The 15,997-nt window shown below is 48.9% G+C and overlaps 1 protein-coding gene across 1 annotated transcript in view; it reads right to left on the reverse strand.

Moving 5' to 3' along the window:
* Positions 1–2,565: 2,565 nt before the first annotated feature.
* HEPH (hephaestin) overlaps positions 2,566–15,997 on the reverse strand; it is a 169,441-nt gene continuing 156,009 nt past the window's right edge. The window contains 5 exon segments of the mRNA XM_044682890.1: positions 2,566–3,757; positions 5,430–5,592; positions 8,075–8,214; positions 12,852–13,077; positions 14,389–14,495. Coding sequence (XP_044538825.1) covers positions 3,477–3,757; positions 5,430–5,592; positions 8,075–8,214; positions 12,852–13,077; positions 14,389–14,495 — 917 coding nt within the window. The 3' untranslated portion in view covers positions 2,566–3,476.

Raw genomic sequence — 15,997 nt, forward strand, 5'->3', positions numbered from 1 at the left:
TGATAGGTACAGATATTCTATGTTCTCAGATCTCAGATCCTTCCCAGCTCTGAAATTCTAAGTTCTAAGGGCTTTTTTTGGTGCTGACATTCTATGCTGCCAGCTCCTAGTAGGTCTGGAGAAAAAGGGACCAGAGGAACTAACCAGACCACTTTGGCAGTCATAGCTTCTATATGAATTGTCTTCCCCATGAATTCACATAACAACTATCAAATCATCAGATCTATAAAAACAAACACCACACTTCTAAAAAGGTTAGTGTCCTTTTATTCCTCATTATTGCGCTCCCAATATCTTGCTTGTCTTCAGACCCCATTATTTAAGACCATGATGGTGAACCTAAGGCATGTGTGCCAAAGATGGCATGCAGAGACCTCTCTGTGGGCACATGAGCTGTCCTCTGCCAGAGCTGCTCTGTTCCCCCTCTCCACCCTGCCTCCCTGCCCCTCTACCCAGCAGTCCAATGGAAGTACTTACTCCCTCCCCTGAGCAGAGTACCCAAGCCACTCCCCTCCCTTTCTGGGGTAACTCGGCCGAGAGGGACAAGGGCACAGCATGCAGTCTGGGGGGGGGCAGGGCACAACACTGTGTCTAAAAGGTTCACCATCACTGATCTTGGATAATCCTCCCCCTACTGATGTGTGGCAGCTAGGTGTTGAAGTGGAGAAAGAGGTAGGACTGGAATTGGAAAGATTCAAGTTCAAATTTGGCCTCGGTAGCCGATTAACCCTGGGCAAGTCATACCACCTCTATCTGCCTCAGTTTTCTCAACAAAGAGGGATCATAACAACATCTGCTTCCCAAAACGATGGCAAGAATCAAATGAGGCAATGTTTGTAAAATGGTTGACATGGTTCCTGGAACATAGTAAGTACCTAATAAATGCTTGTTCCCTCCCCTTTAAGAGTGGCAGGGATCAAAACTTCAGCACCCTCATCAGGCACAGGAACTGAAGCCCAGGATAGAATTATCACTTCCCTCAGTTTTGGCTTTACCAAGGATCCAATTGATTGCACCACTGACCCATTGGGCAGCAGCTTTAGGAAAGGACATGGAGAAGAATCTCCTAGGATGGACAGGGTATCATCTGCACCCTGTAATGAAGTAGAGTACATGTGCTGATGAGACAGAAGATCCACTTGCATACAAGTGTATAATTGCCTCGAGTCCCCAGCGTGCACTGGGTTTTCATTACCCCTCAAATTAACCACCAGGTCAAAAGACTCTCTTGTTGTTAAATGCATTAGTTTATGAATGCTTTAAAGGCTCCTGGGCATCTCATAGTATTATTAACAGTTGGAAGCTTCCAACACAACTAGAAATGGTGTCCTTTTAGAAAGCTGCTGAGCATGGTGAGCCTAGCTTCTTGGGTTATCTATTTAAGGGAGTGGAGTTACGAGGATTCCTACAATTGGGAATAGCATGGGATCTAAAGTCCAAAACAAGACCAGCATTCAAGCTCTGCTACCTTTGTATGACACTGAACAAGTCACTGTAATTCTGCCTCAGTTTTCTCAGCTGCCAAATGAAGTTGGTTTAGTCTCTAGTTAACAAGAACTCAATTTTAAGCATCAAAGATGGCTACCTTCATTCAAAAAAGGAGGAAACCGAGTCCTAGAGAGGTATGATACTTGCTTGAAGTCACACTGCTAGAGCCAGAACTGAACCCAAGAGCAGTGATTAAGTGGGACATGGGGAAGCATGGAGAGGTATGTGTAACTGAGGAAGAGGAGGGAGAAATCTCAAAAAGGGGCAGGGCTTTAGGGGAGGCCATGGGTACCATGTTGAATGCAACCAAGCACTCTCCATGATGCTCTCTCCTGCTTCTGCCTCTGCTTCACTGTTCCTTCTGGGGTACCAGCAAGGGCTTTATTGATCTGTCGACTTACAGGAAAAAGCATCCTGGTTACAAATGCAGGATGGAGGGAGGAGCTCGTTGTCTAGGAACACCTAGAATTAAGGTTCTCTCAGCTATACATAGACCCTCTCTACCATAAGAGTGGCTCCACCAGGCCTATTCTTTCAATGGTTAGAGGGATCCTAAAAGATCCATTTCCCCTTACTCTGGGCTAACCTAAGTTTGGCCTCTCCCTCTCTCTGTCTTATCTCATGGCACCCAGAACTAGATTTCCATTTCTGGATTAAGCTCTTAAAGCCAGAAGGGTTCTTATGGGCCACAGAGGCCAAAAGAAGTGGTAACTTGCCCAGGGTCACTTAGCCAAGTAGTGCCTGTGATTAGATCTTAAATCTTCCTTATCCCAAAGCTTGTTTCCTCTCTGCCACATCACAATGGCTCCCTCCTTCCCCCCTTTCCAAGTCTGAATCTTGCTCCAAGGCCATGGTGGTGAGCCTATGGGACACGTGCTAGAGGGGGCACTCAGAGTCCTCTCTGAGCACGTGCACCATCACCCCAGCACAGAGTTCACCAGAGTTTGTTACTAGAAAGCCAGAGGGTTGTGGGGCCAGGATGTTCCCCTTCCCCTCTCCACATATACCTGAGGACGTTTCTCATATCACCTGCCCCTCTAAAAGGTTCACCATCACTGCTCTAGGATATTTCCTACCCAGTCTCCTTCCCTCTTGCCAAATATAACAGAGGAGCCAGCGCTCTCTTTAATACTCTCATCTTAACTGCTCAGTCCCTTAGTTGGCATGTTTCCCTTACTCCCAAGCAGAATGAGATGCCAAGAGACCTCTGGAGAGCAAGAGAGACCCCTTAATGTCTGGCCAGGGTAGGGTCAGGTCCTCCCAAGGGTAGGGGGATGAACCAGATACCCAATGACCACCACAGATACTGTAGAAGAGATGCCCACACTGGGTGGCGGGGTGTTGGACTACAAAAACAGTAGGATTCTGTGTCAGTGCAGCCTCCCTCCCTCCTCTTTAGTCCTGTGCTCCCAGATTCCATCAGCTCTTTAATGAACAGTGTTTGCTATGAATGACATTAGGATACAGCATGCTAGGCCCTCCCTCTGGGCATGGACTTGTGCCCATCGAGAGACCTGCCTTCCAGAGCTGACATTCTTCTACCTACCAATCTCCCCTAACCCAGCCTAACCCCTTCTAAAGCAATCAGCCCCAAGGAGAATCAAGGTCCAAGGCAGGCCCTGCCTTCCTTAGCCCCACATCTATCCCCATTCTTTGGCCTTTTGGAGCAGATGTGGCATCTCCCTCCAGTTGACTGGGCCTCAGAGCCTGTAGTTGGCCTGTTCTTTCTTTCTCCAGGCACCACATTCTGGGGTGAAAGAAGGGACAGGAAGCTGTCAGGGCCCACCTTCATAGTTGGACATATCTAACAGTTTTGGGGGGGCACCAGAGGCTGCTGGGAAGTTTGAGGCTGTTGCCTTCGTTGTTGTCATTGTCATTGTCTTTAACCTACTCTAGGGCAAAGAGTTCACATGGGTTAGTGCTATGGAAAGTTCCACCCCATCCCATCCCCAATGTCCAAAGCCAATGTGGGCCCCTGGGCGCAACTCTTATTGTTTAAGGGACAAAAGCTTGAAGCTATCATCCAGGATGGATCTCCTATTGCGTCTCAGATTCCTCTGCCGTTGCTGGTAGCACAAGACCCCTGCCAGGACCACCACAATGATGAGAAGGATAAGCCCAACAACGATGAGGACCACGGCCAGCGTCTCGGCATCCTTTTCAGGGACTTTCATGCCCAGGATCTTCACTTTGGTCTCTGTCACATCTTCAAAAGCTGTTTCTGGAACAGAGGGAGTAACCCACTGAGATGGGCTGAGTGGGGCATGGCCTGCCACTAATAGGGAGTTTGGGTATAAGGCAGTTGGATGGAAGTTAATGGATCTGAGTTCAAAAAATGACTAGTTGTGTGATCCTGGGCAAGTCAACTTCTCTGAGATCTTTTCCTCTTAGTGAAAGGGGGATGGGTGCTTGCCTTCCTCCTCCATTTGTTGTAGGGATCAACCAAGAAAATAGATAGAAAAATACTCTAGAAATGTGAATTGCCATTATCATCTGGACAGTGGCTAAGTGCACCTAACCCTGGGGAGAAGTTTTGCAGGAAGTGGAGGCCTAGCAGAGCAGGCCCATAGAGGACAAGCGATGTAGCAGCTAGTAAGGAAGAACTGAATTCAAATCCCAACTCAGACACTTTCTAGCTGTGTGACCCTGGGCATGTAACTTACTATCTACCTCCTCATCTGTAAGATGAGGGAGCTAGACTCAAAGGCCTCTGAGAACCCTTTTGGTTCCACATTTATGATTGTCTCACGCTAAATTGATCAACTCAGCCAGCCGTGCCTCCAAAAGCACTGACTAAGTACCCACTATGAACCAGGCTCCGGCCCTCCAAGAGAACCAGGGCAGTCCTCTGCCAATCCCTATCTAAACCTCAGTTTCTTCCTCTGAAAAATGAAGTCCTTGGACCCAATAATCTTTGAGGTCTCTGGCAGATCTAAACCCAAGGTTTTGTTGTGTTTGTAGCATTTGAGCTGTTTAGTATTCTGCAGGCACAGTGGAGACTGATGAAATAAAAATAGCCGATGCCCGGCCTCTGGTGTCTGTCACCTGCAGTGAGGCCCCCTCCTCCTGACTCATCAAGAGCCAGCCAGAGCCAGCTCTGTCTGGTTGGAGCCAGGCCGCTGGGGGCCTCTGGGTGGGCGACACACACACACACACACACACACACACACACACACACACACACACACACACATACACACACCCTGAGCTAGTCAGGGCCCCAGCCGTTTCTTTCCCCTACAATCCCAAGGAGTCCCTGCCCAAATGGCAATCCCCCCATACCTGGTCCTTTTCCTTCACTGCCATCCATGTTCGTGGGCTCTGTGAAAAAGAGGCAGCAGCTTAGTCCTTACCCTCAGATTCAGCACCTTATTCTCCAAGGGTTTAGGGTGAGGGCTTATGGGAACTCTGGGAAAGGATATTCCCATGTTACAGGGGGGTTAGTGGCAGCAACTAATGGGGAAATCAGGAGACCTGGGGACACTAGAGTGCCAGTTCTGCCAATAATGAAAATGCTGTGTGATCTTGGGCATGTCAAGTCCCTATGGGCCTTGGTCTCCCCCTCAGTTTTAGGATGAGGCTAGAACTCCTGAACCCATTCCAGGTCTGATGATCTGTATTCTAAGAATCCTCCTAGCTTTTACAGGTTCTGTTCAAAGGTCCCTCTCAGAGCTCATGTTCTGAGTTCTAAGGTCTCTTCAAGCTCTGACATTCCCTTTTCTAAGGTCTCTTCCAACTCTAACATTTTATGTTCTAAGGTCCATTCTAGATATGACATTCTATGTTTTAAGGCCTTTCCCAGTTCTGACATTCTCTGATCTAAGGCCCCTCCTAGCTCTAAGATTCTTCATTCTAAGATCTCTCTGAGCTCTGTATTCTGGGTTCTAAACCTTGGGGTCCTTTGAGACATACCCCAACCATCCTCCTTCCTTCAACTTTACCTCTTTGGGCCAGGACAGTGAAGAGTGTCTCCATGCCAGCATGGACATGGTCAGCCACGTGACAGTGCATCAGCCACGTTCCAGGGTTGGTGGCCACCATCTCCAGTGCCTCAAAGGTCCCTGGGAACAGGTCCACCACATCAGCTCGGTGGCTCTCTCCTTTCTATCAAAGAGATATGATCAGTGAAGGGTAGAAGGGAAGCCTAGCCCACCAAGCCCTGGAGTATTCGAGGTCTACCATCGGCCTCCTAGGGCTAAGAACCGTATGGTCTTGAGCCTCTCTCAAACTGGCAGACAGAAGGGGCCATCCAACTTAGGCCCTAGATCTGGCCTCCAAAGAGGGCCGCCCAATCTCTGACTAGCTCAGGGTGTGTGTATGTGTGTGTGTGTGGTGTTCTTGACCTAAACTAGGAGCAGAGAGAGCACTTTGGTGCCATGCCAACACTTCTTCATTCTAAAAGCTTCTAGGTTTCTCCATTTCTACTTGGAGCTCTCCCTTCCAGCCCTATCAAGCCTGGTAGCTATGAAGAGATGTGGATTGAGAGTCAGAAAATCCTGTGGCCAAATTGCACTTCAAACTTTTATTTGCTGTGGGACCTTGGGCAAAGTCTTTCCTATCCCAGGGCCTTAGTTTCCTCATTGGAAAGATAGGGAGATTGGACTAGATCAGGGGTTCTTAACCCTTGTTGTCAGAGACCCCTTGGGCCACTGGGCCTCTTCTCTGAATCGTGTTTCTAAGTGCAAAAAATGAAAAGCAGAGGATTACAAAGGGAGCCAATTCTACTGACACGGACTTTCTCAAACATCAAATAAACACCTTCTAAGACCTGAGGTTAAGAACTCCTGGATGGGTGGCCTCTGAGACGTAGGATCCTCTGTGGGACATTGGACAAAGAAGTGGCCCTCCCGAGGTCTTGGTCTCCTCCTTCTCCTTCTGCTCCTCCCCCTCCTCCTCAATTGGAATGGCTGCCTTCAAGGCATCTCCTAGCTTGGGCTCTTGGATCCTATGACTTTGGGAAGACTGTAAAATGGTCTTGTGCATTAAGCAGGAGATGGGGCTTCTTGTCACACACACACACACACACACACACACACACACACACACACACAAACCCCTGTGCGGTGAGCTTCTCAGAGCGAGGAGAGATCCCGAGTTATAGTAGGAGCCCCAAGAATCCCCTCCTTACAAGATGGTGCATCACTGGGTAGCTCTTTTAGCCTCTCTGCTGAGAGAAGCAATACTCCTACACACACAGACACACAGCCACAAACACAGAGACACACACGCGTAAACACAGAAACACAGAGGCACAAACAGAAACATGCAGACACAGACATGCACACAGAAAACACTCACGGGCAGAAACACACAGAAAAACCCAGAGAGGAGGACAGAAACCCAGACAGACACACAGAAACACAAAGGAACAAATGCACAAAGACTCACAACAGAACATACAGAGGAAAAAAAGGAACAGATACGTAGAGACAGAGAGATAGCAGAGAGACAGAGAGATGGGTGGAGGGAGGAAGGGATAGATAGAGAAAGAGATAGGCGATAGATATAGATAAACACAGATACAAAGACATATGCATAAATGAACAGAAACAGATACATGTGCAGAAAGACATACAGATAAACATGCATATACGCACACTGGCACAGAGACAGATATATACATACACACAAAGAAAACACAAAAAAACAGACGCACAGACGCATCTTCACATGGAAACACAGAGATACACATATTCCTACAGACACAAAACTATGTGCCCAGGTACACATATACACACGGATGCACACAGAACTACACAAACAGACTTAGACATATAAAAACACACCTAGACGCAAAGAGACATACAGGAAATACGGAGTCCACACACATACACAGATACATAAAAACAGAGACAGATGCCAATGCTCAGACACACACAGCTCAGATGCTCACACACATAAACACATGTTTTTCCTGCTGCCCTAGATAGATATGCCTCTCTGTTATTCCTTGTTTTGCCCCCTGGGGCCAAGCAGAACCAAGTGAATCCCCCTCCCCCTTCCATACCAAAGGAGAGTCAGCATGTGCGTCCCCTCCCCCAAATCTCTTCTTCAGGCTCAAGAGACCCAGATCTTCCCCCACTCCTCATATAGACAGTCTCCAATCTTCTCATCAACTTGAATATGCTCCCCGGGTAGCTCTCAGGTTCAACGATGTCTCCTTTTAGATGGAGACTAACCCAAGCAGTGCACAACAAGACTATGATCTCCATCCTTCTGGCCACCAGGCCTCCATTAATGCAGCCTAAGTCTCTTTCTGAGGGCTACTGCATCATGCTGTTCACTTGCTGAGTTGGTGGTCCACTAAGACCCCTCAGATCTTTCTTCCCCCTACACAAATTGCTCTCTAGCCTGTGCTTATGAAATTCCTCCTTTGAATCTAAGTGCAAGATCTTCTAGTTATCTTAGAGCCACGAAGCAAGAAGGGCAAGGCCCCAGGGCACAGTAAACACTCTTCTCCTTTGGCAACAGGGCAGTTGACAACCCTGTTCCCTCCTCTTCCCTTTGCCCTTCCCTAGCTGTTATATCTCCATCCACTGACTCAGTGACCTCCAACCTCTTTGCCAGCTCTACCTACCCCACTCACCTGGTAGAGGAAGCTCTCTGCATGGAAGTGGACGGTGTGCAAGTCAATATCCTGACCCATGGCCAGCATGTACCAGCCTATCCGCTCTCCTTGGTACATAGTCAGCCCTCTGAGGTTGGCATACAGCTTCCCATTGATGGCTGCAAAAAAGAAGAAAAGTCTCTGCTGTTCATCTGTCCTCTTATCTCTATTCCCATTGCCTCTCTTTGCCCCCCCCCCATTAACCCATTAACTCACATCTGGACCATTCCCAAATCTCTCCGCCCTCTGCTCCATCCTTCAAGTGGGTCTGATGGAATCTGCCTTAACCACAGTCACAATATCCCTGCTCTCTTGATCAAGGATCTTTCTTAATAGTTGATATGTCTAGAGTGACCTAGAGCTTACAAATTATTCTACATAAAAACTCAGTGAAAAACAAAACCAAAATCGCTGCCACTTCCCTTTCTCTCCCTCTTCAATCCTCCATAGCCCAGCTTCTGACCTCACCATTCATCTGGACGGGCTCTCTCCAAAGTTGCCAATGACTTCATGGTCGCCGGATCCAGTGACCCATTCTCCATCCTCATCCAAGTTGTTGCCCTCTCTGTAGCCCTTGGCTCTGTTGATCACCCTCTCCTCCTGGTTCTCTTCCGGCCTATCTGACTGCACTTCTTCAGTCTCACTTGCAGGATTTTCATCTATGGCATGCTCGATGACTGGGTATCTCCCCGTGCTCTATCCTGGGGCCTGTCTCCTCCCTGCCTCCCCCTCCTCAACAGTTCTTGCATATTGAGTTATCATCTACATAGACAAGACACCTTCGAAACAATATACATCCAGCCCTAGGCCTGAGCTCAGGTCTCATGTCACCAACAGCATATGGCACATTTCAAACTGGATGTCCCACAGGCATGGCAAACTCACCAAATCCAAAACAGAACTCATTCTTTCTCTCCAAACTCACTTCTCTTCCACTTTTGTCCAGGAAACTAGCCATTCTTTGTCTCCCAGGTTGCCACTAGCCTTAGAGTCATCCTTGACCATGTGGCCATGGCTGGTCATCCACTTTGTCTCCACCCCCACAACCACCACTCAAGGCCAGGCCCTTGCAGTCCCTTCCTAATTAGATTCTTTGCCTCAGGCCCCTCTCTCCTCCTCTCCATCCTCCCTTTGGCTGCAAAGTGGCGATGCCAAAGCATACAGCTGGCCATCTCACTGGCTTAGTGAGAAACGCCAGTGACTACCTATTGCCTCTGCAATTGAACACAGACTCCTCTCTGGGGCATTTTAAGAGCTTCCCAACCTGGCTCCAACCAGACTGGCAAGGCACAGTGCACCAGGAGTCAAAGGACATGGGTTTGAATCTCAGCTCTGCTACTTATCACCTGTGAGATCTTCTCTTTGAGCTTCAGGTTCTCTTTTATAACAAATTGGAGGGGCAGGGGCAGCCAGGTGGCTTAGTAGATTGAAAGTCAGGCCTAGAGATGAGAGGTTCTGGGTCCAAGTCTGGCCTCAGATACTTCCTAGCTATGTGACCCTGGGTAAGTCACTTAACCCTCATTGTCTAACCCTTACCACTCTTCTTTCTTAGAACTAATACATGAGGTTGATTCTAAGATAGAAGGTATGGCTTAATAAATAAATAAAATAGAGTGGGTTGGGCTAGATGTCCTCTGAGGTTCTGCCCAGCTCTAGTACAATGAGCCCACGTTCCTACTTTTATTACACATTACTCCCCTTCACATACTCTATGAGCCAAACCAGCCTTACAGTTCCTCACACGAGGCATTCCATCTGCTGGCTCCATGTGTTTGCCCATGCTGTGCCCTGTGCCTGGTGTGCACTCCCTCCTCGGCTCCACCTTTTAGAGTCTCTAACATCTTCTAAAGTCCCGTCCCAAGCATCCTTCTTCCATTAAGTCTTTCCTGATCCTCAGCTGCAAATTTACTGCATGCATGCCAGGTATCTCATACATGGATGTCGTGTTCCCTGACAGAATGCAAGCTCCTGAAGTCAGTGACTGATTCATTTCTATCAATGCCAAGTACAGGGCGCACATGGTTGGCTCTTGCTCAGTGCTTTGCTGCATGAGAGCCTTTGACATGATCTTCCAACCTCCACAGGAAGTGGTACCATTTTTAGCAATCAGAGAAATGAGTTTCCAAGAGGGGAAATGATTAAAGGTCATGACAGAGCCATGATTCAAAGCTGGGTCTTGTCATTCCAAGTCCAGTGTTCTTCCCACTCCCCTGTGCTGTTCCTTTTCAACACTCTCCCGCTACCTACTGGGGAGAGATCCAAGTCTTTGCCTGGCATCCTTCCCCTGAAAGCTGCCTTCCCCTATAACCTTGCCTATTTCTAAGGAGGAGCCCAGCAGTGAGTGAGTGTTCCAGCCAGCTTTAGAAGCTCAGGCCTTCTTCTCCCTCATCTCCGCCCCCCCCCCCAGCCAATTAGCAGCTAATTAAAAAACAACTTGTCAGGTCCGTTATTGGGGAGATTCTTTTCCTTCCAACCACATTTGAGTTGGACCAGACAGCCAGCTCGAAGAAGGCTGCTGTGACTCAGGAAGGCTTGGTGAGCTGACATTGACGGCATCTCTTACATCTGGCTCCTTGGCTCCTTCTCTCTCCACCCACACGGCCCCCAGCCCAGTCCATGTACTCGCCACCCCTTGCCTCCTAATTGGTTTGACTTCCTTCTTCTATCTTTGGCTTCTCTATTCCATCCTCCACACTGCCAGCAAATCGGCCATCCCCCTTTTAGCTAACATGCTTTCAAAGCGAGCACTGAACTGGGAGGCTCAACTCACAGCTGATGGGCAGATACCTGGGTGGCTCCCTGTTGCCTCTGGAATCAAATGGAAATTCTTGAACCTGGAACTGAACTCCACAATGGGGCTTTGGCCTGCCTTTGTAGTCCTGTCTTCACATAAACTCTGGCCCAGGCAGCCAAACTGGACAGACACTCAATTCCCACCTCCATGCACCCTTGTGTTGGGCATGCCTTCCCTCCGTCTCTCCCTTCCTCTGTTCCGGAATTCTGGCATTCCTGCAAGGCTCAGCTCACCATCCCCTCCTGTAAAGATGGCCCTTGCCCAGCCCCTTAGGGCATAGGCCCAATCCTGCCTCTGTTCCCTTTGCCTTACACGTACCCACATGTTACACCCATACCCTCACCCCCCAGAAGATAAGCTGTCTGAGGGCAGGAGGTATTTCCTTTTGGTCTTGGGCTCCCTAGTGCCTTTGTGAGCTTGAACTGATTCAAATTCAAAGCCCCTCAATAAGTAGCCCAACTTACTTTTCCAGCCTGATGCTCAACGCCTCCCCAACGTACTCTACAAATAGCAGGCTGGAATCCCCTCCTCTTACCCTGTATGTATTCGAGTCCTACCCACTCAAGTATCAGCTCAGGGCCCGCCTCCTCCAGGAAACCTAGTGCAGGTCCTTACAGAGAGTGAGCACCCAAAACCTGTTTGTATGGTGGAACGAATGAATGAATGCCCTGACCGGCCCAGCGCACCATGCTCTTTACCTCCTGGGGCAGAGAATGGAATTTAGATTCAAATGTCAACTGTTGTTCCTTACTATGTACTTCAGGTAAGTCCCTCAATTGCTCTCAGCCAGTTCCCACATCTACGAAGCAGGGATCATAGGATTTTGAGTTTGAAAGGCTCTCCAGTCCAATCCAGAGGAAACTGAGGCCCAGAGAAAGGGTCTTGTACAGGTAATAGACAAAGCCAGGACTGGAATCCAGGTCCCAGGAATGAAAATCCAGTGTTTTTTCTTCCTGGCCACGTTACTGGATCTCCTAGGCCTCTTCTAGCCAAACCAATGCTATCTTCTCCATCCTTAACAAGCAAACCAACACTGCCATTGCTTTGGGAAGGGCAGTGCCAATGGCCTGCCCAATGGGCATGGCCCCTGTGACCCCCTCCCCCAGACCAAAACTCCCTTCCTTGGCAGCCCTTCTCTTCGGAGGGTTCTCTCCCCTTGCAGAAAATGACAGTATCTGAGTCCTTTGCGGAAGGTGAGGTATTACCTTTGTATATGAATCACCAGACCTTAGCCAAGCCTAAGCACCTAGTAAGTGTGTACTATAAGATAATCAAGAAGAAATGCTTTTCAATCATTCATTTGTTCATTCGTTCATTCATTCATTCATTCACTCATGAGGTCATTCCTCACAAGGCCCCTCATCACCATCACTTGCTGTTTTATCTTGCCCCCTTGCTTTCCTTGCAAATGATTCTTGTCTCCTCCAATCAGAATCTAAGCAGACAGCATGGTATAGTGAGACATAGCCCAGTAGAAAGAAAATGGAGCTGGGAATCATGAGGCCTGGATTCTAATCCACCCCATGTTGCTTATTAAGCTGTTTGGGCAAGTCACTTGACTTCCATGGGCCTCAGTTTTTCCCTCTATAATAAGAATTTGGCCTAGATGGTCCTTGAGGACTCTGTCAGCCCTCAATCTAGGACCCTATGGGTGACCTTGGGTAATTTCTTCCTCCTCTGTGTACCTCAGTTTCCTCCTCTGTAAAATGAGCACCTTAGACTAGTTGGCCTTGGAGGACCCTTGGAGCACTAGCATTCTATCATTGTGCTCCCTGATTCCTTCTGGGCCATCATCCTGTGGTTATCTGGGGAGGGTGCACGATTCTGCTCTGATAGGAAGCCAGGCTTCAGTCCCCGGGAAGCTTGCCTCACCACACTGGACGAGCAAGTGGATGTGGCATGCAGAGAGGCCTCTCCCTGCTGAGCCCCACCCTCCACTGTACTTCACTGGGGCCCACAAACCGTGCATCTTGTTGCTTTCTTGGAAGTTCTCATCTTGCAAGTTGATGTGGCCTGAGCCTTGTGGGCCATAGGCTGCCACGTTCTCCTCCAGGTACCATGACTGGTTCTCATCGAAGATCAGGAAGAGCAAGGCAAACTCCCGACTCACATCCCTGCGGTGCCCAGCCTCTGTGAGGGTCCCCTGCTGGCAGATGATCAGGGGCCCTACCAGGCCACTGTACATATCCTAGAAGAGAAAAGCAAGAAAGTTCGGGGTGCCCCTCATTCACCCCTCAGAACTGGGAGCAAGTGGGATGCTCATGGCATTAGTAGATATGACCTTGGACAAGTACTTTCTCTCTGGGCCTCAGTATTTTCCTCTCTAAAATTAGAGGGTTGGACTCCATGGCTTCTACCAGCTCTAGAGTTAAGATCCTGTAAGTGACCTTGGGCAAATCACCTCTCCCTGGACCTTGGTTTCCTGTTCTGTAAAATAAGGAGGTTACACCAGATAGCCCCAGGGGCCCCTCCACCTCTGGATCTAGGATCATATACAGGTGTAACCTTGGGCAAATCCCTCAGCCTCCTTGAGTATCAGGATCCTCCTCTGTAAAATGAGTGGGTTAAGGGGCAGTGAAGTGGCTCTGGGAATAGAGCACCAGGCCTAGAGTCTGGAGGTCCTGGGTTCAAATCTAGCCTCAGACACTTCCGAGCTGTGTGACCCTGGGCAAGTCCCTTAACTCCAAAAGCCTAATCATTACCACTCTTCTGCCTTGAAACAGATACTCAGTTATTGATTCTAAGATGAGAGGTAAGGGTTAAAAAAAAGATGAGTGGGTTGGCCTGGGAGGGCTACCCAATGTCAAACCAGGATCCTGTGTACCAGATTGGGTGAAAGGAAGGGCCCTTCTAATTCTTGGTCCCGGCTTCCTGGGATCCTGCCCCAAGAGGGGCACATCCTCACACCCCAGTGTCCTGTCTCCCCAGAGAACCTGAAGGTCTCAGAGCTGGGACTGAGGGACTAAGAACTCCTCTACAACAAGCAATCCTCTTCTTTTTAAAAACATTTTTATTTTTAAATATTTTTCCATGTTCCATTTTCTTTCCTTCCCTTCTTCCCTCCCCTCTCCCAGAGCCAACAAGCAACTCCACTGGGTTGTACACAAATGCAGCTAACCTCTTCTTACAGGCTTCTGGTGACAAGGAACTCACTACCTTTCTATATTAGCTCAAACTCTCATCTCTAGAGCTCCCATTCCCCGGGGTTATTACAAAGCACTTTCTTGACAACAGGCCAGGGAAGGTGAGTGCAGGCATTCTGGTCCCTAGGTTGGAGTTGAGGATGGAGGCCAGAGACCTGGCCATATCAGAGGCAGAGCTGGGAAGAGAACCCAGGGCTCCTGACTCCCAGGATCCAGTTCTTTAGCACAGAAGAAAACCCTTGAGATCAGAGCACTGAGACTCCCCAGACAGCCAGAGGCATTCCAGCAGCCTGAGGCCTGTGATCTCCAGGCCCCATCCCCACCCTGTCCTCACAGGGAGCCAGGCCATGCTTTACCTTGATGGGGTCCACATCAGAGTAATAGAGCCAGGGGATGCAGGCTGAGTCGTTAGGCCCAGGGCCTGAACGTTCAGGGATGTGCCATTGGTACATGATTACTTCACCTGGAGAAAGGCAGGGAGAACTGTCTAGTATCGCTCAGCTAGCAGGTCCCCCCAAACCTCGGCCTCTGACAAGCACCGTCCAACAAGCTGGACTTGTTGCCATCATGGCCTTTCTTCTCCTGGAAGGCCCTTCTGGCCACCCTCTCTTTCCCCAAATCATAGCTGTCCTTCAAAGCCCACTTGGCCACTGGACAGCCTGCCCTGACTGCTCCAGTCCAGTTATCTCCCCTTCTCCCACCAAGCCCCCATCCCACTGGCCTCGTAACAGGGCTTATGGATCACGTGAAGATCAACTATGCAATCAATGTATAGCAAAGGAAATACTGAAAGAGAAGTCTTCTTGGCCTTGAGGCCAACTCACTCTCTGCCACGGCATGCTAGGTGTGGCCTCGACTGTGTGTACCTGTGTGTAGTTCTAAGACAAAAGGACAAAGATCAGGGATTTGGGGTTAGGCGACTTGCCTAGGGTCACATAGCTAAAAAGTATCAATCCTAACTCCAAGCCCAGCTCTATCCACCGAGCCACCTCACTGCCCCCTTCCTTCTCCAGTAGAATGTAGAGAGTCCAGACTGTCATTCAACTTTGCCTTTGTATTTCCAGGAAGGCGTCTCACATGGAAATCAAGATGTCAAGGACCTAAGATTTCCCAGATGCTGGAACTCCCAGGGTGAGCAGTCCCTACACAGAATGTACCTTTGAGCCCTTGAGATTTGTCTGTAGCTCAGAGAAGTAACTTGAGTAATTTGCTCAAAGTGACAGACGTAGGATTCAAACTCAGGTCTTCCTTTCTTTCCAAGTTTGCAAGGATCCTGTCCACAGTATGCATTTAGGACGTGTTTGTTGAATTGAGCCCACCAGAATAGGACAGTGACCACTCAATCCATGAGCCTTTTGGAGCTAAGCAGAGGGATATAAGGAAAAGGAGAGATAGCTCTTTGTCCTCCAGGTCTTACATTCTAATGGTGATAACATGTATAGACTGAAATATGTATGTATGTATGTATTGTGATTTGTGTGTACGTATAAAGTTTTCTTTGAAAATGAAGGTTGAGGGGCAGCTGGGTAGCTCAGTGAATTGAGAGCCAGGCCTAGAGACGGGAGGTCCTAGTTTCGAATCTGGCCTCAGACACTTGCCAGCTGTGTGACCCTGGGCGAGTCACTTGACCCCCATTGCCTAGCCCTAACTGCTCTTCTGCCTTGGAACCCATACATAGTATTGATTCTAAGACAGAAAGGGCGGGCTTAAAAAATCTAACCTCAGACACTTCCTAGCTAGGTGACCCTGCACAAATCACTTAGTCCCTATTGCCTAGTCCAATGATGGCGAACCTTAGACCAAGTGCCCAAACTACAACCCAAAACCTATGGGTGGAAAGGGAGAGAGGAGCAGCCCAGGTCCACATCCCTCTAGCTTTCCAATAACAAACTCTGGCAAACTCTGTGCAGGGGCAACAGCAGGAGTGCCCACAGAGAGGCTTCTGAGCACCCCCTCTGGCACATG

The sequence above is a fragment of the Gracilinanus agilis genome, chromosome X, assembly GCF_016433145.1.
Source record: "Gracilinanus agilis isolate LMUSP501 chromosome X, AgileGrace, whole genome shotgun sequence".
Lineage (NCBI taxonomy): Eukaryota > Metazoa > Chordata > Mammalia > Didelphimorphia > Didelphidae > Gracilinanus > Gracilinanus agilis.